This window comes from Bos mutus, chromosome 15 (genome assembly GCF_027580195.1).
Source record: "Bos mutus isolate GX-2022 chromosome 15, NWIPB_WYAK_1.1, whole genome shotgun sequence".
NCBI classification, from domain to species: Eukaryota; Metazoa; Chordata; class Mammalia; order Artiodactyla; family Bovidae; genus Bos; species Bos mutus.
This window is the reverse complement of record NC_091631.1, coordinates 16493625-16519149: the sequence shown is the minus strand read 5'-3', so window position 1 is coordinate 16519149 and position 25525 is coordinate 16493625. Positions and strand designations below refer to the sequence as shown.

Below are 25525 nucleotides of genomic sequence, written 5' to 3'. Positions count from 1 at the left end.
AATGATCATATATCCCTTAAAGTATGACTATATTAAATATCTGCTAATGTAATTGTACTTTATGTTCAGTGCATTATGGAGACACGCAGTGTGCAGATAATTCATGGTCCATGTTCTTAAGGTAGAGCTCCCCAGGTGGTGCTGATGGCAAAGAACCCACCTGCCAATGTGAGAGGCATAAGAGACGTGAGTTTGATCCCTGGGTCAGAAAGATCCTCTGGAGGAGGAAATGGCAACCCACTTTGTATTCTTGCCTTGAGACTCCCATGGACAGAAGAGTCTGGTAGGCTACAGTCCATATGGTCACAAAGAATCAGACATGACTGAAGCGACTTAGCAGTCACATGCATGCTCTGAAGGGACTTAAAAGTTAGCTAGGAAAACAGCTTCAAAATAGATCTAACAGTATGAGATAGTAAGTAATAGATGTCAAATGAACATTGCTAGCAATAAACACAAAAGAAATTCTGAGGATCCCTTGGAGAACCTCAGAGAAAGGTAGATTGGATCTGGTTTTTGAAAAATGGGAAAAAAAATCTGGTTAGTTAGAGAAAGGAAGTAGGGGAATTTTTTTTTTTTTTTTTTAGGGAAAAAAACACATATAAGGAGAGGTTAAAGGAAAGAAAGCCAAGGAAATGAATTTGACAGAGTGAGTGGATCCGTATGTCACAAAGAAAGATGAGTGTGAATGGTGGGGTTGGGGCCATTATGTTGTGCGGCTGAAATGCCGTGTGTAGACCCAAACACACATTTTATGCACATGGTGGCTGGAGGCTCTGATGATACCCATTGTGGAAAACCAAGCCAGTAAAAGAGCTTCACGGTCAATATTGTCTTCATGTGGATGAACAGAAAGGGTTTTCATCAAATTGATGATGTCAAGAACATTATAATTGGCTTCAACCATAGAATGGTGTCACGCCTCTTAAAGGATTCTCCTTATAAAAGGAAAGATGAACAAGAGTGTCTAGAGCCATCAGCAGGCTGGACATTTTCTGGGAGAATATCCATTTGGGGTTTTGACTTGGATTAGCCAGACTTTCCTCTTTTTTAGCAATTACTACTACTACTATTATTTTAAAATAATAGAGTCAGCCACATTTTGTTCTACGAAGACCCTGATGTGCAGTGGAAAGGCTACAGTGTAGATGTGGGTCCCTAATATTCCAGTGTTCCCCTCTGGAGTCATTTGGAACAGATTAAACCTCCCCAGAGGCAGCAGAGTGGGTGGGCTTTGAATCCAAGAACTGGCAATAGCGGTGGTGTTTATGGCTTATGTGGCCTCTGTTTCACTCGGGACTTGTTATTTCAGCAGAACTGATTTGTGATAGTTATTAGAAACAGTTTCTATAAATAGTTCAGTGAAATTTCTATGTAGTTCAACATTATACATGTTACATTCCAAAGACATCTCCTACGTATGTGTATGGGAAGAAGGATTCATTGATATCCAATGCTTATTCTTTGCCCTAGAAATCCCCATGGCTTCCATCTAGATGGTATGGGATGCTGATTTGATTTATACTTTGAGTTCATGAAGCAAAAGAGGAGAAAATGAGGGAAGAGAACTGTAACAACATTTTTTTTTTTTGCCAAGTCAAGAGGGTGTGACAAAATTGTGCCTGAACCAGTGCACTTTATCTTTTATCCACATGTCAGATCACTGGCTTACCCCGTGTCTCAGCAGTACACAATGCACCTGCCAATTCAGTAGACACAAGAGAGGCGGGTTCGATCCCTGAGTCGGGAAGATCCCTTGGAGGAGGGCATGGCAACCCACTCCAGTATTCTTGCCTGGAGAATTCCATGGACTGAGGAGCCTGGTAGGCTGCAGTCCATGGGGTCTCACAAGACTGAAGCAACTGAGCATGCTGCATGCATAGATCATTTGTATAGAACAGGACAAGTCACACATGGGTTATATGTCTGTCTCTCTGCAAGGCTTAGGAGGCCCATCATGTACTCATTTAGCATTCTTCCAGACTCAGCAAAAAACAACAAAGATTGTAGCTTTCATACCACTCAGCCTTTAAATGAAAGCCAGTTACTTCTTGGGAGGCCCTTTTGGAGAAATGATCATTTATTTCAGTTCTGGAGACATGAATTAGTATGTGCTTTCTTTCCTCTCATGCAGGTTTGAATGTAAGCATTATTTATCTCTAGACCAGAAATGACCTTCAAATAGCAGTTAGGAAACAAAGCAATAACACTGGTTTAATTCCTTCACATACAGACACCAGCCCTAGTACAACGCTTCAACCTTCTGCAGATCCAAACATGAGTTCCGTGGGAGACTTGGACAGGACAGGACCTCTCTCAATGACAACTCGTAAGGATAAAGACACTCAGCCTCTTGACCTGTATTCTTGCTTCAGCTCTTGCTCTCCTTGGCCCTGATGCAGGGCTTGGTGGTGGTATAGCTCATTCAGTGCTGTGTGGTTCAGCTCAACTCAGAATATCAAATCTGTCTTCCTTGTCTTTGTTTTCTGGGTGGTTCTTTAAATCTGATTATACCTTCATTTGTGGTGGTTTCCTCTTTATGTTAAAAAGGAAAAGGATGTGGGACTCCATTCCACTTGATTTTCCTGCTCTGAGTTAGTGAAATTGAAGACCACAGCTAGGGTAGTGGTATCTCTCTGTTTTAACTGACCAGTTCCTTGTGAGTCCCATCTTTCAATCAAGGCAGAAGAAGGGTAGCATTTTTCAGTGGTTGTAAAAAGATGGTTTGGGGCTAGATAATCTCAGAGAGTAGGGGAATCACATTAGCCTGTAGAGGAGGATCAAGACAATTTTTTGACAATTGACATTGTCAAAATGTGGCAGGGCCCTGGGAATAAAAGAAGAACATTTGCTCATATCTCTTCCTATCACTAAAACATCTGGCAGAAACAATGCTAAACGTCTAGTGGCCTTAACATCCACCATAGGTGCAGGGCTATCCCAGAGATCAACATAAAGTCATCCATAATTTCTTTGCAGAGTATTAAAGAAATCCAGAATTACGAGGGCCTCATTTCACTGCTTGCTAGACATACTGGGCAGAGTCTTTTCATGTGAGCCCTTTCAGGCAAAGGGGAAAAATCAACAAGCATGTGTTCATTGTCAAGAATGTAAATAACCCAGCAACCAGGCTTCAAAGGAGATGCAAATAAGCCTAAAACTGGTCCCTGCCAATGAAGGGTCGTATAGTCCTCCTTTATGCCCCTGTTGACTTGTTGTGTTGTGGGGTTTGGGATTTGTTGGCTGTCTTTCTCCTGGTTGTAATATTTACTGGGTAGTGGACATGGTTTAGTGGTATGCTTTATGGTGTGCTTACACCTGTAACTCAGAGGTCAGTCCTTTTCTTAGAAGAACACAAAATAAATTAACTCAGAACAATGAAAACCATTTCAGATATGGGCAACGGTTCAATCAGAAATTGATATGTATCAGTGAGGGCCCTGTATTTGCCCAGACAAGCGTTTCCTGGCCTTTCAGTGCATTGATGAGAATCCTCATCCACAAATGAGATTAAAAAGCTAATCATGGAGTGCAGTGGTGACCTAAGTGTTTCCTTGTGTAAATTTGATCTGAGTTACTTGAGCAGGTTATTCTAGATGAACTTCTTCCTCTTCTGTGGTTACAGGTACACTACCTGCTCTGCTGGCGTTTACTTTCCCTGTAGTCACACTTCTTACACACAGTGACATTGCTCTTGGTGGCTGATAGGAGCACCGGGGTTCAAGTGTTCCTTTTGCTTTGTCTCTGTTTTCGGGTTTTCCCTGAGTGACAGGAAGCAGTGCTATAATTGGGCCAGGATGATCCAGGGTGGACAAAGTTTTGGCTTAGATTCCATCTTGGCACTTCACCTTGTTTATTATACAGAAAAACAAAACCAGCTAAGGGGCAAAGCAGAATTCTGTTGTGCATTTCTTTCAGTCAGAGGAGAATGGCATGCAAACACCTTGGTATTCCTATGTACCTACCCATCTGACTGTATCAGATCCTCCCTGTCAGCAGATAATGGAGGATTTGTCTCATGGCCCCCAATTAATACTGGACTCATCCCTCATTGAAACAGAGCAGAGTGATACTCACAGCTTCTCTCCATCGCATGGCGGCTTAGAAGAAGACCAAGGCCACTCAACGACTGCTGCTCCAACATCTATCAGTAAGAACTGTAAAGCCCACGTGGCTTCAGCTATTGAGAAAAATCAATCAACCATGTGTGCTTTTGCAGTGTCTTTGGTGGAGGTACATCAGTTGGTTGTTGTCATGCTGTTACTCCTGATCAGAAGGTGTGGCTGGTGATGGTTCTCTGACTTTTCTGCTTGGTAGATCTCTTAGCAGCCATTGTCTATTAAATGCAAACTATATTTTCTTAATCTTCAAGTTTGGGTTTCTTAAACCCTAGAGTTAGTGACTTTGTTTAAGAGTAACAGATTGCTGGTGTGTGATTGGGTGGAAAAATCTGAATTACAGCACTCTCTATTTTCCTTGCATTAATAATATTATTTTGCCATTTATCCTCTGGACCACAAATCCCTGGTGCAGGTGACCAAGAAGCAGTTCAAGGAAAGGAAAGAATAATCAAAGCCTCACATCTTTGAAACTTTGCATTTGCTATCCCAACTGCACAGCTTCATTTTACCTTTCAATTCAGTAACATGTTTTTTCCTCTTCATCAGCGGTGGGTTCAATTGAGTAAGAACTCAAGATTATGTAGTACCCGAGTTTCAAGGTAACAGTTCTAGAGGCATAAACTGTATTTGAATAAGCCAGGCAGATGTTGCAATGAATGTCTCTTCTAGATATTAGGACTGCCACTCTCTTCCACGGAATGATGTCCAGATGGTATTGACTGCAAAATATTGATTCTGTTCAATAGGGTGACAAACTGCACCATCTTTTGCTCCATGTTCACAAATAACAAGTGAAAAGTTTTTGCAGCATTTGCACATGCTGAAGACAAGCATGTTTTGGGTGGTGATCTTACCAATGTGGGTTTACCGTTGATTCCACCTCCACACAGATAGGAACGATGGCAGAAGAGGTGGAAATCTTCCTGAAGATGCAACTGCTTCAATGGAAGGTTACACTCATTCTCCAGACACAAATGAATACACAACCCTCACCCCAGTGACCCCTACTAAGACTGGGTCCCCTGGAGTTACTGAAGTTACTATTGTTGGAGATTCCACCTCTAAGGCTGATCTTACTTTACCAGGTAATTTGGCCATTTGATATCTGGTTTGCTTTCTCTATAGGAAGAAACAACATATACTTTCATATAGTAAAGAACGTCTTCTCTGTGTAGACTGTAATTAGATTGATTTGTGTCGTGGGAATGGCTTTCATCACAGGTCATCATTCTAATGCAGTAGATTTACTTTAGATGAATAATGCTTTTATTTACCTGTGTAATTTCCATTTATTTTTTGTGACTTGGTTGTTATGGTAGAATTTCTTTCTTTGTCTTATTCCTGACCTTCTGATATATTTAACTGAACCATATGAAATCGACATTTTTGTAAGTAAAAGTAGTCAAGTATCAGTTTCATTTGATTCAGCTAATATATGCTGCTTATGTAAGGTTTTATCCAACTTGTGAATAATTTCCCTGTACTAATATCTTTGCTCTGAAATTATTCTTTTATTGGTGATAGATTGGTGAATTTTATTTTTGGTGAAGGGCTTATGGATGGATACCTCTTCTAATTATGGTGTACACTTTAAATTTCATGATTTAATCTACATTATGACTAGCTACCCTTTCTCAGACAGAGAGGCCTGGCGTGCTGCGGTTCATGGGGTCCCAAAGAGTCGGACATGACTGAGCTACTGAATTGAACTGAACTGACCCTTTCTCTTGTAAGAGCAAAGAGTTGATCGAAGATGACTTATTCAATTAAGTTACACGTGGATCTAGCCATCCTTCCCACTTCTACTTTTGTTTCTCTGTTTGCATTAAGAAACTAATATTGAAGAAAAGGGAACTGCAAAATACTTACCCTAGCTAAGAAACTAAAATTGAACTATCTCTTCCTGGTGCCAGATATTTAAGTGTTCTTACTATTCAACCATTAAGGAATATTAAAGATCCGTTATTTTAAACATATACATACATATATATATGTAGTAGCACATGTCTTTTCCTACCCCATACCCCCTCAAATGAACAATAAATCTCATGGGAACTCAATATATAAGGCAGATGACAGGTGTGATGCCATGACTGTTGTGGGACAGAATGCCATGTGCCTGGCCTGTATCTTAGAGCCCACATGCTTGGGCTGCCCATCTCAGGGCTTCAAGGGAAACAGTTTTTAAAAATCCTGACCTCAACAGTATTGGCAGGACAAAGCCCCTTTACACCTGCTGGTTCTTTATTCGGCATGGTGCTGCCCTCAGTTATTAAAAATTCCAAGTAGCCGTGCCAGTATTCTTCTGGAGAAATGAATTTTAGAGCACTGCCTGGTTTCTCTTGGCAAAATAGGGCCCTTTATGCAGCCAAGTGAATTTAAATGGCAATTTTAACAGTTACAGTAGCCTCAAAGGATTACATAGCCTATTTGTTAGTAAATAAAATGCTTTCTACAAAATCGATAGTTACATACCCTGATTCCTTCTGCATTCTGCAGTGGTGCAGACAGATTTTCCATAGTTCTCCATGGATTAAACAATCTATCATCCTTGATTTTCTTCCAGAACACTCAGATAAGGCTAATTTCTTCCCATATATTTTTTTCTCCCTCTTTTGAAAACATCCTTAATTGTGGTGGCTGTGGTCTTGGTGGTGATGGTAGTGGTGAAAAAGATCGTGACGGTGGTGGTGGTGGTGATGGTGGTGGTATTGAGTGCTTTGGTGTCAGCATTTCAGCAAATGCTGTTTTCAGTTTTTCTAACCATCGGCCAAGGAACAACGCAATCTATCTCCTCCATACAATTGTGTAAGAGATTACAGATCGCCTATCTCCACTTTCTCTAAATAAGGACATTGTGAAGATCAGATTACTGTGTATTCCTTAGAGGAATCTTTCGTAATGGGTGACCATAGCCATTTTATGAACCTGTTTCATTTTGCTTCAAGATTTCATTATAATTTTAGGGAATGTGCGGGCAGGAGGGGGAGGAACCAGAGTTTCCATATTCTGAACCCGAGATTTGACCTGTGGATCCAAATTTTAGCAATTCATGAACTTGTTTCAATGTAAAGCCTTCTGGTGATGGATGTTTGAGAAGATGGGGTTATATTAACTCTTGGTATTGAAAATACAGATTTGTTTTTGGAAAATATGATTTGAAATATATTCTAATAACCAGGTAGCCACCTTAGACACATGTTAGTTATCTCCCCATTTCTTTTTCACTTATTTTCAGACTTTATTTTCTCTAAATTGAATTGAATTTTCTTTTTGAATCCTTACTGACTCAACCCCAAGATACTTTATTGAACAAACAAAACATTTCTCAATTTCCCGCCTCAGAGAAATCTCTTTAAACGTCCCATGCCCTAAGCCACAGAGTACATGCATTCCCAATGATCACATCTATCATAATTCAAAGCATATAATCGTTATGTCAAAGACACATCAAATCCCAACCTCAGACTTGCCAAGACATCATAGTATTTTTGGTAGAGTTACAATTTGGGGGTTTCTACTGAAGCCACACTTCCTATGGTCATCCTTACTGGTCTGTGCTGTCCCAGTTTTTAAAATTTTGATTGACGCTCTAACCCACTCATCAGTAAAGGAAGCAATGAACAATAATTCATATCATGGACCCATTCGAAACTCCTTTGTCATTATTTTTGGTTACCTTTAAAAGACTTTGTGATGGGATGTATGAAAATGCACAGGTGAGGAAGCCCAGATGTAACGTAACTGAGCGTATGGAATTGAACTTCCCTCTGTTGCTACTTACAGGAGACTACGGCTCGTCCCGCGACCCCAGTGGAAGATCCTATACAACTCACGCATCTGAATCAGCTGGTGAGTTTGAGCTGCTTTGTCGTTTACTGTTACCATCATGGAACCTGCTAATTATTAATGATGTATGAGTCAGTGTCTCCCCAAAAGTGGTTTTTATACATTCTTTGCATGCATCACAGTCACGGGGAGAACTTATCAAACTACACTGCTGGGCCCCATCCTTAAATGTTTCTGCTTCAGGAGGAGTGGAATGAAGCCTGAGCATTTGTATTTCTAGTAATTTCTCTGGTGATGCTGATTCTGCTCAGACACGGACTCCACTTTGAGGATGACTGCTTTCGAGAAAATTCTTCCATCTGAAAAAATCAGGAAGAATTCAGGCAGGTGCTCAGTTTAACACTGCATTTTACCAGGGTGATTAAGAACATAGATTTTGGAGAAAGAATGGCCTGGGTTTGATTCCAGCTCCTTCACATGCCAATGAGGGACCTTGTTAAAAGGATCTGAGATTTGATTTCCTAACCAAATAAATTGGGATGATAATAATTGTCACAGGGCATTGTTTTAAAGGGGCATTCCCAGTGGCTCAGTGGGTAAAGAATCTGCCTGCAATGCAGGAGACACAGGAGACTCAGGTTTGATCTTTGGATCAAGAAGATCCCCTGGAGGAGGAAATGGCAATCCACTCCAGTATTTTTGCCAAGAAAATCCCATGGATACAGTCCATGGGGTCACAAAGAGTCAGAAGTGACTGAGCATGCACACCCATGCACACATTGTTTTAAAGACTAAATGATGTATACTTGTAAAGTCTTTAGCATAATTCCCCTGCCCACCACACATGGCATAATAACTAGCCTTTCCTGAGAATTTACCGTGTGCTGGTGGCATCGTTCTGAACACTATACACGTGTTAGGCTGCACCATCTGAAACTGCCATTTCTGTAGATCAACGGTCAGGTATCGGTGATTCCCCGTATTTCATCTTTTATGTTCTCATTTAATTCTATCAGTAATTATGTTATCCTAGTATTACAAATGAGGAAACTAAGGCTTAGAGAGGCTAAGCAACTTGGCTGAGTTGACTTGGTAGAGTTGAATGGTGAAGCCAGGTTTTAAGCCCAGGGATCTTGTGTTGCCTCTCAGAAGCATGATCTGGAGAAATACCCTGTAATGACCATCATTACTGCCATAATTACTGTAATGATCACACCTCTAGAAAAATCACTCCAGGCAGCAAAAGTCTGCCATGAGGCAGGTTGACTTGTGATCACTAATATTGCTCCTGAAAGGTTCTGCCGTGCTGTCTCACTGTGGTCTCCCTGATTATTGCCAGCCCAGGTGACCCAATGTCAGCCAAGGAACCCCATATGAACTACTGTCCTTCCCTTCCTTCCCAGCTGGGAGTAGGGTTGACTCTAAGCTTGAAGGCTCACACACTTAAAGTAAATATTGAAATGGATATTTACATGGTGGCTTCAGTAATAACCTATCCTGTAAGAGCACAGGGATGTAGGAGCCCAGTAGAAATGCTTCTAAAATAAAGACAGAAGTCCCTGGCTCTCTGGGGGCCTTGGGTGGGGCATTTAACCTTTTCCAGTTTCAATTTGTTAGTGAAAAAGGAGATCAGGACACAGGCCTCTGTTACCTCCTAGAGCTCTTGTGAAGAGCATGCTGTATTAAAAATATGAAAGTGTTTTGAAAATTATATGGAGGTATTACTATAAGGAGGTGCTCTTTAGTTTTTGGGTTTTTTTTTGGGGGGGTGCTCTTTAAAATCAAATGATTTCAGCCACTCCAAGCATGGTCCCTGGACCAGTGGCAGGGACATCACCTAAGAGCTGGCTGGAAATGCGGACTCCCCAGATCACTGAATCAAGAACTGCATTTTATCCAGGCCTACCCTGCCCTGCCCCCACTATGCAGTTTGTATGTACTTTCAAGTTTGAGAAGCACTGTTTAGACTTTTTCCTCACAGTGCAAGCCACCTGTGCACATGTCTCAGATTGGATCTCACCTCCCAACTGCATTGTCAAGCATCCCTCTTTGCAGAACTTACTTCCCCAACCAGCCCTACCCCGGCTGGATTCGCAGAGCTCTAGGGTGCAAGACCAGGCCTGCTGGGTCTCATTCGTCTTCTCCGGCTCTTTCTTGAAGTAAGAATCAGGTGGGCAGGGATTAGTGTCTTATGTTTGCCTCCTGAGCAGGTGTGCGTTGTTCAAATGGAAGGTTTCATCTGGTTGTACACACACCCTGATCTTTCCTTTCTGGGAGCGCATTTTATGATAATCAAAATAAAGAGATGATGACCCATTGATGGCCTCCCGTTCAAATATCAAAGGCTGCTGTGAGTCAGAGACAGACCAGCGAGAGTGGTTTACCTCTTAGGTGGTTATCAAGGCAAAGATCTCTAGTTTAGACGGCTAGTATCCCATGACCTGTTCAGGCAAACACCTGCCAATAATGACCAAGGCCTCTGGGAGGCAGCTAGAGGAGGCCCCTTGGATTCCTTCTGATTGACAGAAGACACTGTCAAAATGGCCTGCTGAAACAGCCAGATGTCCAGTAGAATTTGTTTTGCTCCATTTTGAGTTTAACTAGTACAATGAATTGCATAAACAGGAGACATTCTACTCAAAATAACCACAGCCATCAAAATTTCAGAGTTCACCATCTACAGTCAGAAATTTGACTCTGAGAAAAGGCTATTTAAGTTCTGCCCATCTTCATGGGGTCACAAAGAGTCGGACACGACTAAGCAACTGACTGATGACAACAACAACATCTTCATTTATTGATTAGCCAAACAGACTTCCTGTTTTTTTTTTTTTTTCCTTCCCTGGGAACCCTTCAGGATTCTGCAGTGGGTTCCCATTGGGTAGGGGGAAAGAGTTTATTTTAGTGGGAATTTTTCACATTTTGTTTTGAAACAGTGGAGGAAGCACAACACACACACAGACATACACACACACACACACACCAAAGCTTTCATTTGGGTGAGTCTCTTCACAAAATGCCTTAGAAGTTTCATTTAAAACATGATTCCTCCCTCATTGTGATGAACCTCCTGTTCTTGATTTGTGAATTCTTTATCCTGCTTGCCTCCAGTTTGGATTCTTTGTCTCCTCGTTTGATTTTGTAGCAGCAGAGAATGTTGTCTTCTAAGAAGTGCATGTTTTGGGAATATAGACATATTAGCAGGCGCTCTCCTTAGGGTGATTTTTCACAAAGAGAAGGGACATTGCCCACCCCACCCTACCCTGAATCCTTTTTTTTTTTTTTTTTAATGTTTATGACTATTGAAGATGTTGGACGTAATTTTTAGATTTGCTTTGAACTACCTGAAGCATTTGAATCCCCTGGGGATCTTGTTAAAATGAAGATTCTGAGGTTTGGGATGAAACCTGAGGCTGTGTATTACCAGCAAGCTCCCATGGTGATGTTGCTGGTCTAGGGTAGCAAGGTCTTAAATTAAAAATAGAGAATTGTAATGTTACTGAGTGCAAGATTGTACTGCTTGCTATACAACAGGCCGATAAATCAAGAGATGAGTTGTTGGAGCAAGAATTAGTGACTTTATTCAGAAAGCCAGCAGACAAAGACAGTGGACTAGTGTCCCAAAGAACCGTCTTGCTTGAGTTAGAATTCAGGCTTCTTTTATACTAACAGGGACAGAAGTGAAATCAAACTTTTCCTGGTTTCCATCAGGCTTGTTAATTTCTTCCTTCCTACAGTCATTCACAGGTGGGGCTTGTCAGGATGCTTCCTATGAACTAGAGCAAGATATTTTAGCTTAATGCTCATTCCCTGGAAGGCAGGGTTCCCAGAGATGGGCCACTATGTATAATTTAAGCTTATAGATAGCATTTCTTTAATGATTAGCTGGTAATATAAACAAAGGTTCTTCCCTATTACAGTAACTGCACACAATTACCATTCTTGTTCGCCTCTTTAAACCTCTGTAAAATTATGACAAAGCAGATTCTATTATTACCCCCATCTTATGAGTGAGAAAACAGACCTGGCGAGGGATCTGCTGAGACTTGTCCCAGCAGATATTACTTGGGGAGAGACAGAGGTAGGACTTGAATCCAGGGCTGTCTTGATTTATTTATAGCCTCTTAAACACTGCATAGCTGTACTGCTGAAAATTCTCATACTCTTGTTGAACAACGACTTTTCTAAAGCTTACCCTGAATCAAACTGAGCTTTTCTGGAGGGATGTTTCTTTCATACAACACAAGACGGATGTCTGTGGGTGGCATCTATAGCTTTGCAGTGATATAGTCTGTAGAGTTTGGCCTTATGCGTTGCTCAGTAAGAAACTCCTGGTTACACTTTCCAGACTTTGTTGAGAGATGTTGTTTTTTCTCTTTAGGACACTCAAGTGGGAGTGAAGAACATGGGGCAAACACAACCTCAGGTCCTATGCGGAAACCTCAAATTCCAGGTGAGTTTTGAGCTGTGAAGGAAAAAAATGCTAAAAGCAGGTCTCTCTGAATGTCACAGAAGGGAAGAATAGACCAGTTGGAAAGCACATTCTCCTACATGTCTACCCTTGAACCTGATGGCTCTTCTTTGTGAGCTAAAGGGTGAATGACCGTACCACAGCCTCTTAAGAAAGAATGAAATCTTTCCTTCTGCTTTGGTCCCATAGATTGGCTGAGCTCATGTTCGGACCTGTCCCTGGTCTGTCCCAAAGAAGTGCCTTGTTAGTTACTAAAGCTCCCTCCCCAAGTGAGTGATCTTCCTGTCCCAGGGGACAGGAACTTGAGGCCAGTTCCCTCTATATTTCCGGATTTGAGGGTGGATGTGTAACTTTCTCCTCACATTGCAGACGATGGGGAAATACAAGAGTCATGTGTGTTGGGTGGAGTGAAAATATTCTTCTGGTCCCCAAACTACTTTTTCACGAGGGACAATCTTTACTGATTCAGAGAGAAGAAGGTTTCAGAATATGGTGAGAGGGCTGGGCCACCTGGCTCCCTTGAGCATCAAGGTTTAAGGCATTTGAGGCCAATGCTTTCTTTGACTTAGGCTCCAAACTGGACATGTGTAAAGTGGGATTACAATTAAGGAAGGTTTTTCCTAGGGTTGTAAATTATTCTTTTAATTCTCCGCTCTACAGAGATCTCAAGCTGAGCCTCCCTTAGGAAGAGGGAAGAGCGTGGTGTGGCCTATGTCCCCTTGCCTTGACTTACCTGAGCAGAGCATGTGGAGTCGGAGGAGTGGACTAAGGGGGTGGGTGGGATGCAGTTGCTATAATCAGGCAGCAGGATTTTCCCCAGCTCTAGTGAGAGTGAGTGTGGAGCATCTTAGGGCTAGACCCATGGGGAAAGAACAGAAAGGATACCTTTCTGTCAGCCTCCACATCTCCTGACTCAACCTCCCTTCCCAAACTCATCTAACCAGGGAGGGATCAGGCTGAGGCAGTACCGAGCAGGAAATCAGAGGAAAATGAAGATTCTTCAAGAAGAATAGCCAGTGAATGACTTCCCATCTTTCTTGTTCCTTCAGCTTCAGTTCATTGCATGGATATATAATCTACTTTGCTATTGAATTTATTCAGATTGTCAAGTTATATTTTAATCCTACTACAGCTTGGTTTTAAAAACATGTATGTGACATTTTATTGGTTTACAAGTGATACAGTAATTATTGGAGGCATTTTCGAAAATACTGCTGAACAAAAGGGTAAAAATATAATTCCCTTGTTACCTCACCATCCAGAGTACCATGGTAATCATTTTCATGTGTGTCTTTTCCATTATTTTTCTATCTGATTTCTATACAAACATGTAATTTGACACACTGATTAGTAAACTCATTCCCAACTGGCTGGTCACAGCTTTTCAGTGTCATTCACTAGTCTTCCTCTGTATCTTAGCACATAGTACAACGGATGGACCCTAATTCATTTAACCAACCCCTTATTGCTGAATAGTAGATGGTTTCCAACTTTTATAAATAGCACAGTAAGAAACGTCTTTATAGCCAAGTCTGAGGTCCTGTATACTTAGAAGTATAACTGATGGATCAAAGGCTGTACATTTTGAAGGATTTTGACAAATTTTGCCAAATGACCCTCCTGACCTCTCCACAGGGATGTCATTTCTGCCACCCACTAGTATATGACATCCATTTTTGTTCCTTAATAAAATGTAATGCGAATGCTCTCACATAGAAAAGGAATGATACTTTTAAGGAACAGTCTTTTAATTTATTTAATGATATTGCACCAAAGGTATCTACAGGTTTTACAGTTCATTCTATGCTTTTTGGAAATGTGTTTCTCCTGGGGGAACTTGGAAATCTTGACTGATCATAAGGTATGATAAACAGGCCTGTTAGACAAAGACCTATAGCAAAATGGTTCTTCTACTATTAGCTGGCTATTGGCTAGACCTTTGGTTGGACCCATGTGTAGAGCCGACTTTAGCTCTTGTTTGGACCAGGTCAATTTATAAAGTGCATTCCCCAAGTTCATGCATGTCTTTGGCTTCCCACCAGAATGGCTGATCATCTTGGCATCTCTCCTGGCCTTGGCTTTGATTCTCGCGGTTTGCATTGCTGTCAACAGTAGGAGAAGGTAAGGCGATGCTCCTCGGGGCCTTAACTTTGAAAGGGCATCATTTAAACTTAGGCTATAAAACTACTAAGTATAAAATACAAGCCACAATGATACATTGCACAACACGGGGAATATAGCCAATATTTTGTATTAACTTTATATGGAGTGTAATCTATAGAAATGTTGAATTACTATGTTGTATTTGTGAGACTAATAGAATATTGTGAGTCAACTATACTTCAATCAAAAAAAAAAAAAAAAAGCCATAGGCAATATGTCCTTGCTACTCAGAGTGTAGCCCCTGCAACCAGCAGCCTCTGTGCCCTGGAAGCTTGTCAGAAATGCTACATCTCAAGCCCTACCCCAGCCCCCTGTATCAGAGTCTGTGTTTTGATAAGACCCCAGGGACTCATGTGGACAGTACAGTTTAAGAAGCTCTGCTCTGGTATATTCTTTAGAGAAGGGAGACTGTGATTCTTAGGACATCTGCTTTTAAATGGGTCTTTTGTGGGTCTTAATTTTAGGGTATGTGATAAGAGTTGTGCAATATCTCACCAGTAAGACATGAAATAGTATATTCATTCATTGATTCATTGGGCTTCCCTGCTGGCTGAGATGGTGAAAAGTCTGAGATGGTGAAATGCAGGAGACCTGGGTTCAATCCCTGGGTCAGGAAGATCCCCTGAAGGAGGGCATGGCAACTCACTCCAGTATTCTTACTGGGAAAGTCCCGTGGATAGAGGAGTCTGCTGGGTTACAATCCATCTGGTCACAAAGAGTCAAACAGGACTCAGAGACTAACACTTTCACTTTGATTCATTGAACAAATATTTATCAAGTGTCTTCACAGTACCCAAAAATGCTGTATAGAGATTCAAGGATTGGCCCTTTAGCCTGTCTGAGGCCCCTAGAAACCTCTAGAACCCTTATGTAAAGCAGGCATTGGGTTTGTGATTTTGTGTTTTGTTTTTTTTTTTGTAATGACACTATTTTCTGCTTTCTGAAAGCTGTCAGCAAAAGGATTCAGGTTATGGCCTAGGAAGAGTTCCCTGAGACTTTCCATGGAAAGTCTGACAATAGACAGTCACCTCTCTAGAACTGGCATGTGGGTTGTTTTCATATCATCAGACATCTCTTCTCTCCCTCCCTCAACCAAGGCCTGTTGTTTTGGAATGATATACCTGCATATACCTGATTGAGCTGTGACCAGCCTCTAGAAATAACGCTGCCTTTAAAATTAAGCAAAGGAAAACAGTAATTCTAACATCAGAGAAAATGAACTTTCACAGGAGTACTCCAGAAATATAGCTCTAAATTTCAAGATACTCAAAGATGCACAATTTTTCTCCAAAAAAAAATGCAGAGGAACATCAAACTTTTTGTAAATGTCCCTTTAGGTTTCTTCTTATAAAGCAAAAAAGAATCTTATTTCCAAGTGGGCCACATTTATTGTTTCATTAGATCATCAAACAGGTCAGAAAATCCCCCCTACATTTGGGAAAAGACCTGGAGAAAATTCTAGAATCTTTCTTGTTGGCTTTTGGAAAGCCAAGGAACAGCTAATTCCATTGCCATTTATGGCTCATGCAGTATCTTTCCTTTTTGGAGGAAATAAAATAATGTCATTTTATATTCATACAAGTTAATGAAAGTGCTTTTTGCTATCTGTAAAACAAAAAGAAATTTAGCCAATGCATAAGGAACAAAAACTAGGAAAAGAAATCTGAAAGACCTCCTAAAAATCTCCCATGACTAAATGGAAAGAGATTTTTTTTAGTTGAATTTAAATATGACTTAGGGAGCCCTTACAAAGAGTCTTTATACTTTCCTTCAGCCTCTGTGCTTTTTTCGTAGATGACTTTTGTTCAATTAAATATGAGTTTCCTGTTATTGGAAATCAGTCCTTTTATTCCAGGCCCTAAAATGTACCACTTCTGCTCACATATACAGCCTATAAGCTCTGTACATGTCGCCATAGAAACATTGGCCTCAGATGCTCTCAACGTGGGGGAGAACTCAGAGAAGTGTCTCAGCTGTCCCCCGAGCAGCTGGAGTCCCTGCAGTGTGACTTGTTAGCTCGTGTGTCACTTCCCATCATGTCAGCAGCATAAGCAGGCCCCCTTGCTTCCCCACTCCCTCCTCCCAATACCAGCGGTCACTCTGGCAACGGGCAAACAGGGACACACAGGATCCGGTAGAGCAAGCGTCTCACCGGGAGAGTAGCTGCTCGGATGCTTTGAATTACCATGTCCTGATTTGATAATCGAAAACAGATTTGCCACAGAGCTAAAGACTGATTAATGGCTGCAGAGGCCCTGGGATATACACTGTGATTCTAAAGCCAGCAGCCCATTTCTAATCCTCTCAAAAGGCAGAGAGGCCTTTCTACTTGGAGCGTGGCATTCTAGAGGGATACAGAATCCTATTTTCATCAAAGAAAGTTTGTTTGAAAATAAGAGGACTATACCAGGTATTCACTTATTCAGCAAGTGTCTTTTGAGGGGCATCTGTGACGTCAGCACTACAGAGGAGGAAAAGATAAAAACAAAAAGGGTACCATGCCTTCTCTGCACAAATCTTGAGGTTTTGTGGCAGTATTGGCCTGTTCACTTTGAGTCAGCTACTGTTTATTGCCAACATGCTCTGGGCCAGGCCGTGTTATATGAGTTAGGATTAAAAGATAGATGTGGAAAATCATTAACTACTGAAGTTGAGGTTGGAGAGTTAAACATGGGCTTCCGTGAAGGAGTGATCTGTGAGTTCCATCGTCTTAAAGATGCTGATTTAGGGGTCCTGTAATTTCTCTCGCTTTCCCAGTCCCCGTCATAGCCCACATTATTACCTTTTCTGCTGTTCTTTTTATAACCAGAGTCCTTGAATTGCACCTTTCCAGTGGAAATCAGAACTTTATTCACTCTCTGTGAGAGGTGACAGCTCTTTTAGGAATCAGTTGGATTGGTAGATATTGGATGAGACTGAAGAGAGAAAGTTAGATGCCTTTCTCCTTAAAGAATTTATCGGATTTGTGTGAAGAGGAGAGAGAAAGCTTCACAGAAGAGAAGTGATTAAGGAATGTTTCTGTAGCGATTGTGCAGAAAAGGCCTTTGCCTGCTTGCACGGTCATGGGAATAATCATCCTGTCTCTACATCCCCGAGGGCAGTCATGCCCCCTCAGCCTGGTGTGTCCCCTCCGTAAATCTCCATGACTTAGAAATGTCTTCCTTCTTTTAAGCTGCAGCCTAGTTCACTCGAATCTAAGCTCACCCAAACTCCTTCTGCCCTCTACAACAGAGCTGTCTGGTAGAACTTTCTGTGATGACGGAAGTGGTCCATGTTTTTGCTCATATACAACCATTAACCACTTATGGCTCCTGAGGCTCATAATGTGGCTAGTTCAACTTAAGAAGTGAATTTTTGATTTTATTTCATTTGAATTAGTTTATATCCTATGGCTGGTGTAAGTTCCAACACACTGCAAAATAGATTTCTGCTTTCAGGACCGTCAGGTAGATGAGGCGTAAGATCAGTCTTGTTTTCTGTTTTGTTTTTTTTTGCTATTGATGTTGTTTTTAAGGAAGGGGAGGAGGCCAGAATGATCCCTGTAGTAATGGATTAGAACTGATGACATTAGTATGAACTTAATACAGATGTTTACATATAGAATTATTTATTTATTTTTATCTTTTTGGCCATGGCACGTGGGATCTTGCTTCCCGGTTGGCTCAGTGGTAAAGAATCCGCCTGCCAAACTGCAAACACAGGTTCGATTCCTGGGTTGGGAAGATCCCCTGGAGTTGGAAATGACAACCTACTCCAGTATTATTGCTTGGGAAATTCCATGAGCAGAGGAGCCTGGGGGACTACAGTCCACAGGGTCCCAAAGAGTTGGACACGACTGACCGAATAAACAACAACATGTGGGATCTTAGTTCCCCAACCAGGGATTGTACCTGCAGCCCCTGCTTTGGAAGCTCAGAGTCCCAACCACTGGACCACCAGGGAAGTCCCAAAACCAGTTGTTAAGTTACTTACCCCTTAACTTTTAAGATAAACTCCTCCATGCCCTAAAGAATATATTTCCTGGCTTCTAAACCCCACACAGCCTGCCCACCCTCTCCTGCCCAGGCTTCAGACTGACAGCTTCCTCGTTGTGAGGTTACTTGCGTCCTCAGCTGATGCCTGAGATTGAAGAGGAAAGGAGATACAGGCAAGATGTGGTTCAGTAAAGATCTCTGACCTTTAGAGTCAAAAAGTCTAAGTTGTAAATATTAGACTGTAGTTCCTGCCATAACTAGCGGGGTAGCTTTGGGTGATATGCTTGACTTCTTGGACTCAGAAAAGAGAGAAGCTGGATCACCTCTGAAGTCCCTTCAGCTCTAATGTTTCTTTTTAAATTCCTGTAACTAATAAGAAAGAAAAAAATGAGAGCTTGCTTTTTAAAAGTACTTATGAATTGCCCAGAGCACCAAATATTGGGCTGAGTTATTTATGAGCATCACCCTGCCCTCCTGAAAGAACTCAGACAGAAAACAGAGACTCATAAATCCAGAGGGAAATGGGGGCAGGACCAAATCCAAGCACAACATTCCTCCACCCTGCAGGTCTAATGTTACCCACTTTCAAAATCAGCTTCATTTAGGGTAATAACGTTAATCCCCACCTCAGCCCCTTGCACAAACATTTATCTTATGATTATAAATCACTTTCCCGCACTGTTTCATCCAACTTCTCAAGTACCCGTTTGGTGGATGAATGGAAATTACTTTAATAAGATACCTTTTCTCCAAAGACCATCTGATACAAACTATTGGGTTGGCCACAAAGGTCATTCAGGTTTTTCTGTAAGATGTTATGGGAAAAACAAACAAACTTTTTGGCCAACCCCATATTATATATAACATGGATAAATGACAAGGTCCTACTTTATAGCATAGGCAACTATATTAGATATCCTGTGATAAACCATAATAGAAAAGAACATGAAAAAGAATATATGTATGTGTGTATCAGTTCAGTTCAGTTCAGTCACTCAGTCGTGTCCAACTCTGCAGCCCCATGGACTGTAGCACCCCAGGCCTCCCTGTTCATTACCAACTCCCAGAGTTCACTCAAACTCATGTCCATTGAGTTGGTGATGCCATCCAACCATCTCATCCTCTGTCGTCCCCTTCTCCTCCCCACTTCAATCTTTCCTAGCATCAGGGTCTTTTCAAACGAGTCAGTTCTTTGCATCAGGAGGCCAAAGTATTGGAGTTTCAGCTTCAGCATCATTCCCTCCAAAGAAATCCCAGGGCTGATCTCCTTCAGAATGGACTGGTTGGATCTCCTTGCAGTCCAAGGGACTCTCAAGAGTCTTCTCCAACACCACAGTTCAAAAGCATCAATTCTTTGGTGCTCAGCTTTCTTTATAGTCCAACTCTCACATCCATAATGACCACTGGAAAAAACCATAGCCTTAACTAGATGGACCTTTGTTGGCAAAGTAATGTCTCTGCTTTTTAATGTGCTGTCTAGGTTGGTCATCTTCCCTGAGTTGGGAAGATCCTCTGGAGAAGGAAATGGCAACCCACTCCAGTACTCTTGCCTGGAAAATCCCATGGACAGAGGAGCGTGATAGGCTACAGTCCATGGGGTCACAAAAAGCCCGACATGACTGACAAGTGACTTCACAAGGTTGGTCATAACTTTTCTCCCAAGGAGTAAGCGTCTTTTAACTTCATGGCTGCAGTCACCATCTGCAGTGATTTTGGAGCCCAGAAAATAAAGTCTGCCACTGTTTCTCCATCTGTTTGTCATGAAGCGATGGGACCAGATGCCATGATCTTTGTTTTCTGAATGTTAAGCTTTAGGCCAACTTTTTCACTCTCCTTTTTCACTTTCATCACAAGGCTCTTTAGTTCTTCTTCACTTTCTGCCATAAGGGTGGTGTGTGTATAACTGAGGGTTTTCCAGGAGGGGCTAGGGGTAAAGAATCCACCTGCCAAGGCAGGTAGATGTAAGAGATGCAGGTTCAGTCTGTGGGTTGGGAAGGTCTCCTGGAGGAGGGCATGGCAGCCCACTCCAGTATTCTTGCCTGGAAAATCCCATGGACCGAGGAGCCTGGTGGGCTACAGTCCATGGGGTTGAAGAGTCAGACAGGACTGGAGTGACTTAGTACACATGAACGTGTATAACTGAATCACTTTGCTGTGCAGCAGAAAGTAACACAGCATTGTAAATCAACTGTACTACAAAAAAATTAAATTTAAACAAAAAACTGCAAAAGCAAAGACAAATGAGATAACCCTTGGTAATCTGAAAAAAACACAAGCAGCACCCACCTTTGGCCTTTTACAACATCTTCATCGTAAATATACCAAGGGGAGTGGAGGTAGCAGAAGAAACAAACCAAACATTTTACATGGCTCTGGTTACACTAACAATTACAGCAAGTGCTTTTTGAACATTCACTGTGTTTTGGACACCGTTCTAAGTGCTTATCCAAGGCCTCGATTGCCTTACTCTACCTTGTTCAGAATGGTGGTAAACTCACGTATCCAGTGCCAGCCTCTGTTTCAAGGGATTTCCACAGTCTTGTGACGCTGGTGCTCTTAACAGTCTGGTGTTACAGATAAGAGAGCTGAGGCTCAGATAAGTTAAGCAAGTTGCCCGAGGTCACACAGTAGTAAGGCCCTCAAGCCAGGCCTCCCAAGCCCCTGCTCTTGTCTATGTGGATTGCATCTGTATGCCCAGCCCTACGGACCAGCAGAGGTCAAGTGGCCTTCCTCCTGCCCTCATCAAGAGTCATGCCAGAGGATACAGGATCAACCTCATATTCGGGAGGTATAATTTCCACTTCCCCAAACAAGTGATTAAAGTTTATGGCCTTGGCAGTTCCAGAGGGATTGGCCCACGATCATGAATAATAGAAGCTTTGTCTCTACAACTCCAAATATCCAGCGGCAAAGTGAACAATTCCGACTTCATACTTGTTCCAGATCTCCAGATGGTTAGCATGAATAAAGCAAGGGCGGCAGAGCCCAGACTTTAGGTCATAAAAGCCTACATTTGAATATTGACTCTGTCCCTCTTACTGGCTGTGTGACCTCAAGCTAGTTACTAAACCTCCCTGAGCCTCAGTTTCCATTGCTGTATAATGGGAATAACAGCTGCTTTGTGAGATTATTGTAAAGATTACATGAAATTACATGTAAAGTGCCTGACATTCAGGAAGTGTCCAATAAAGGCACATTTCCCTTCACTCCCACTCTATTTGTAGTTGTGAGGGTTTGCACTTTTGCTTTTGTTTAAGCAGCATCTGACTTCTTGATGTGTGGCAGTGATCATGTTACAGGAAAGAGGAAGCATTGCTTCAGGCTGGGGCGGGGGTAAGGCAATGCCCTGACCCAGCAACAAGATCAAGGTCATGCTGTTCTATAGAAGACCTTCTGCATTTGAGTAATGTTATTAAGAAATCTTAAATAGTGAACGACTTGTCCTATATAGTTAAACTTCCCATATCTAAGGTTACATGGCAATTAGCCAAGGATAAGGGAAAAATCAGTGTGGCCTTATATCTTCCCTGGTGGCTCAGATGGTAAAGAATCTGCCTGCAATGCAGGGTTCAGTCCCTGGGTTGGGAAGATCCCTTGGAGAAGGGAATGGCAACCCACTCCAGCATTCTTGCCTGGAGAATTCCATGGACAGAGGAGCCTGTTGGGCTAGAGTCCATGGAGTTGTAAAGAGTCAGATACGACTCTGAGCAACTAACACTAACACTATACTTCTAGAAAAGCGTTGCCTCATTCTTCTTGGTATTTGCAATAATAACCCTGACAACGCCAACAAAGTGTTGACTAGGAGAGGAAGTAACGGGACTTTCTTGAATACACAAATCAGAATGATTTACAGTCGTCCCGTTGATGGTTTATCTAAGCCTGCAGAAACAGCCAGAGTTTAACAGAGGCAAATGTTTCCCTTACATGATATGATGGAACGAGAGTTAGCACTTGGGAGTCAGACACACCAGGGTTTGAATCCCAATTCTCTTAGCACTTGTTGAATAAACTGAGGCAAGTGACGGAATTTTCCGAGCCCAAGATTTCTTTAGCTGTGATGGGGAAGTACAGTGAGCACTGGCTTCCCATAGCTGTGACCACTGATTCTCAGACTCACTTCAGGTAGCCCGTGAGGGTTTGCTAAGTCCCAGACCCTGGTCCCCGCTCCTCGGGTTTTCTGATTCGGGATGTCTGAGGTAGGCCTGAGAATTTGCATTTCTAACAAGTTTACAAGTGATGCTTTGGCTACTGGGTCAAGGACTTTGCTGTGAAAAGTGCTGATTGTTAAAAGTCAGTAGGATGAAATATACTCAGATTATCATAAACCATAGTGATGGTGGCATTAACTGTGACAATGATGACAGAATCATCATACCCATTTCTCTTACAATTTTTTTTTCAATTCTTAGGTGTGGGCAGAAGAAAAAACTGGTGATCAACAATGGGAATGGAACCATGGAGGAGAGAAAGCCCAGCGGACTCAATGGAGAAGCTAGCAAGTCTCAGGAGATGGTGCATTTGGTGAACAAGGGGTCGTCAGAGACCCCAGACCAGTTCATGACGGCAGATGAGACGCGGAACTTGCAGAATGTGGATATGAAGATTGGGGTGTAACATCTACTTCATGACCTTGGAAATAAACCACCATTGGAGACACAACTATTACAGGGAGCTGGGACACTTCACAGATGCAATGTGCTACTGATTGTTTCATTGGGGATCTTTTTTTTTTAGCATAAAATTTTCTATTCCTTTTTTGGGAGTTTTTTGTGTTTTATTTTTCAAAGTCAGATCCAGTTGATAAAAACAGCATTGCTTTCTGAAATGAGGGCCCAGTTAATAATCAGCAAGAATTGCACTGTTCTAGTCCCCACTGAGAAGCGTCTCACCTCCCTGAGGTGTGTGATGGGCAGCTTCTAACAAAAGCCACACGTCCATCTTCCTGACCCTCAACCTTCCTCTTCACCCCACCTGCCAGGGAACAGCCCCCTGCTAAGGACATCCCCAGGGCTAAGAGGGATTGGCACCTGGTAGGAAATTTGAATGGGTCCATATTGCCCTTCCAGCAGCCCAATCCCTGGGCATTTCTTTCTAGTGAGGTTGGGGATGGGGGTGTACTGGTTACACATCCCCTTCTACAGACTCCTTGGAAAATTTTCAGATGCTTCTGGGAAATACCCAAACGGTGAAGCTATTTATCTATAGTAAGCTATTTATCTGTGTTTTTGAAATATGAAACCCTGGAGGTCCTTTGATCAGTGATTTTTTTTTTTTTTTTGGTTACCTACCTGGTCAGAGGCATAAAGGGGTTTATGCTGATTCATAATAAACACCTGTACTTCTTCCACCTTAACCCTTTGTGCTGTGATCTTTCAGTTTCCTAACCAGCAAAGCCTGGGTCCCAACAGCTCATCAGAAAGAGGCAAGGAGATCCTCCTTGCAAGTCTTCATCTCAGAGCCACAAAGCCCCCGCTCAGGCTCACTCACCCAAATCTCACAGAGGACCAGGGGAGACAGTACTGTTTTATTTCTGAGGTTCCAAAGGCATTCTATCCTGTCCTACAACCAAAATTGTGAGAGGAGGACCTTCAGCTGCTTTTATGTACGAATGGCTGCCTGTTCTTTCCCCTGAAAGGCGGTGAAACGTCATGTTACATGTGCGTGACCTACCATTTGTGATGTTCCATGGTGGTGTCCAAAAACAACATGGAAGTGCCTTCTAACCTTTTATAATAAAAGGAGAAGCCAATAGAAATGAAGGAGGACAGACAGTAGCCAACAGACTGGCACAAGTAGGGAAAGTGGGGCAGGGAGCAGTGCAGATCCTGTTGGAGGATTTTTATGGCCGTGTTTGTATTATGTTTTTTCAAGCCAGTGGTCTCCATTTAAAGCAGTTACTACTCAGGGTTAACTTAAGTGGCTGGAGAATCCCTCAAAAGGTTACAGGGCTTCCCACCTTGGATTCATCACCAAATAAGCAGTTATATGGCCAAATAAGAGAATAATGGCTTTCTCTCCTGCTTGGCAAGTCTTTAGCAGTCTTTATATATAAGTTCAGGAGACTCCGTTGGTCCTAAAACTTCCAAAGGCTGCTGGTAATAGAAAAAATTGAATCTATAAAAATAAACTGGGACCTGCTTCCTTAGGTCCCCAGAAAAAGTAATTTGCCTACACTGATTACAACTGACAATGTTTCCCAGCCCAAATATGAAGAAGGAGGAGGAGAAGGAAGAGAAGGAAAACAACAGTCCCATGTGAATCAGGGCTGGGCTTACACCAAGAGTGGATTCTGAAGAGCGTATCAGTATTTTAAGGAGAGTTGCCAGCTTTCTGCTCATTCGGAAACTCGACTCTTCCCCATCCACGCTCACAACCCGCTCCCCATCCTGGTCTTTGAAAGTTTCCTTTCTCTTCTGGGGATATCCTCAGTCAGCTCCATAGTTAGCTGTCTGGCGTTCTTTTTATTTTCAAGCCACTCTGTTGTTACTGCTGCTGTTGTCCAAGTACCCCCACTAGCCAGAGCTCTCCTGGGCTGCTTCAGACCCAGACAGGTTCATGCAGGCTCTTTAACTTAAATGCAACAAACCACGACAGGGGCAGATTCAAGAAAGCCAGACCCAGCTCAACCAACCCTAGATTCTCTTTGGGGTCCTGGACAGTCACACAAGTCTCACAGCTCGGGAAGGTTTTCCACACCTTCTATGCATTCCCATCAAGTAGGCTGAGATTTTGTTCAGTAACTCAGTAGTGTCCGACTCTTTGGACCCCATGGACTGCAGCATGCCGGGCCTCCCTGTTCTTCACCGTCTCCCAGAGCTTGCTCAAACTCATGTCCATTGAGTCGGTGATGCTATCCAAGCATCTCATCCTCTGTCGTCCCCTTCTCTTCCTGCCCTCAATCTATCTCAGCATCAGGGTCTTTTCTAATGAGTCGGCTCTTTGCATCAGGTGGCCAAAGTACTGGTGATTCAGCTTCAGCAGCAGCCTTTCCAATGAATATTCAG

At 42.3% G+C, this 25525-nt stretch overlaps 1 protein-coding gene across 13 annotated transcripts in view; it reads left to right on the top strand.

Annotated features, from left to right (window-relative positions):
- CD44 (CD44 molecule (IN blood group)) overlaps window positions 1-23276 on the top strand; it is an 87321-nt gene extending 64045 nt beyond the window's left edge. For 6 of the 13 annotated variants that reach the window (XM_070383567.1, XM_070383557.1, XM_070383558.1 and 3 more), the window contains 7 exons: window positions 2234-2329; window positions 4061-4150; window positions 5012-5206; window positions 7908-7973; window positions 12292-12363; window positions 14424-14502; window positions 22931-23276. In XM_070383567.1, coding sequence (XP_070239668.1) covers window positions 2234-2329; window positions 4061-4150; window positions 5012-5206; window positions 7908-7973; window positions 12292-12363; window positions 14424-14502; window positions 22931-23135 — 803 coding nt within the window. In that variant the 3' untranslated portion in view covers window positions 23136-23276. The remainder of the gene's footprint in view (window positions 1-2233; window positions 2330-4060; window positions 4151-5011; window positions 5207-7907; window positions 7974-12291; window positions 12364-14423; window positions 14503-22930) is intronic. The other 7 variants (XM_070383559.1, XM_070383561.1, XM_070383565.1 and 4 more) reach the window with 3 other exon arrangements.
- Window positions 23277-25525: the final 2249 nt, after the last annotated feature.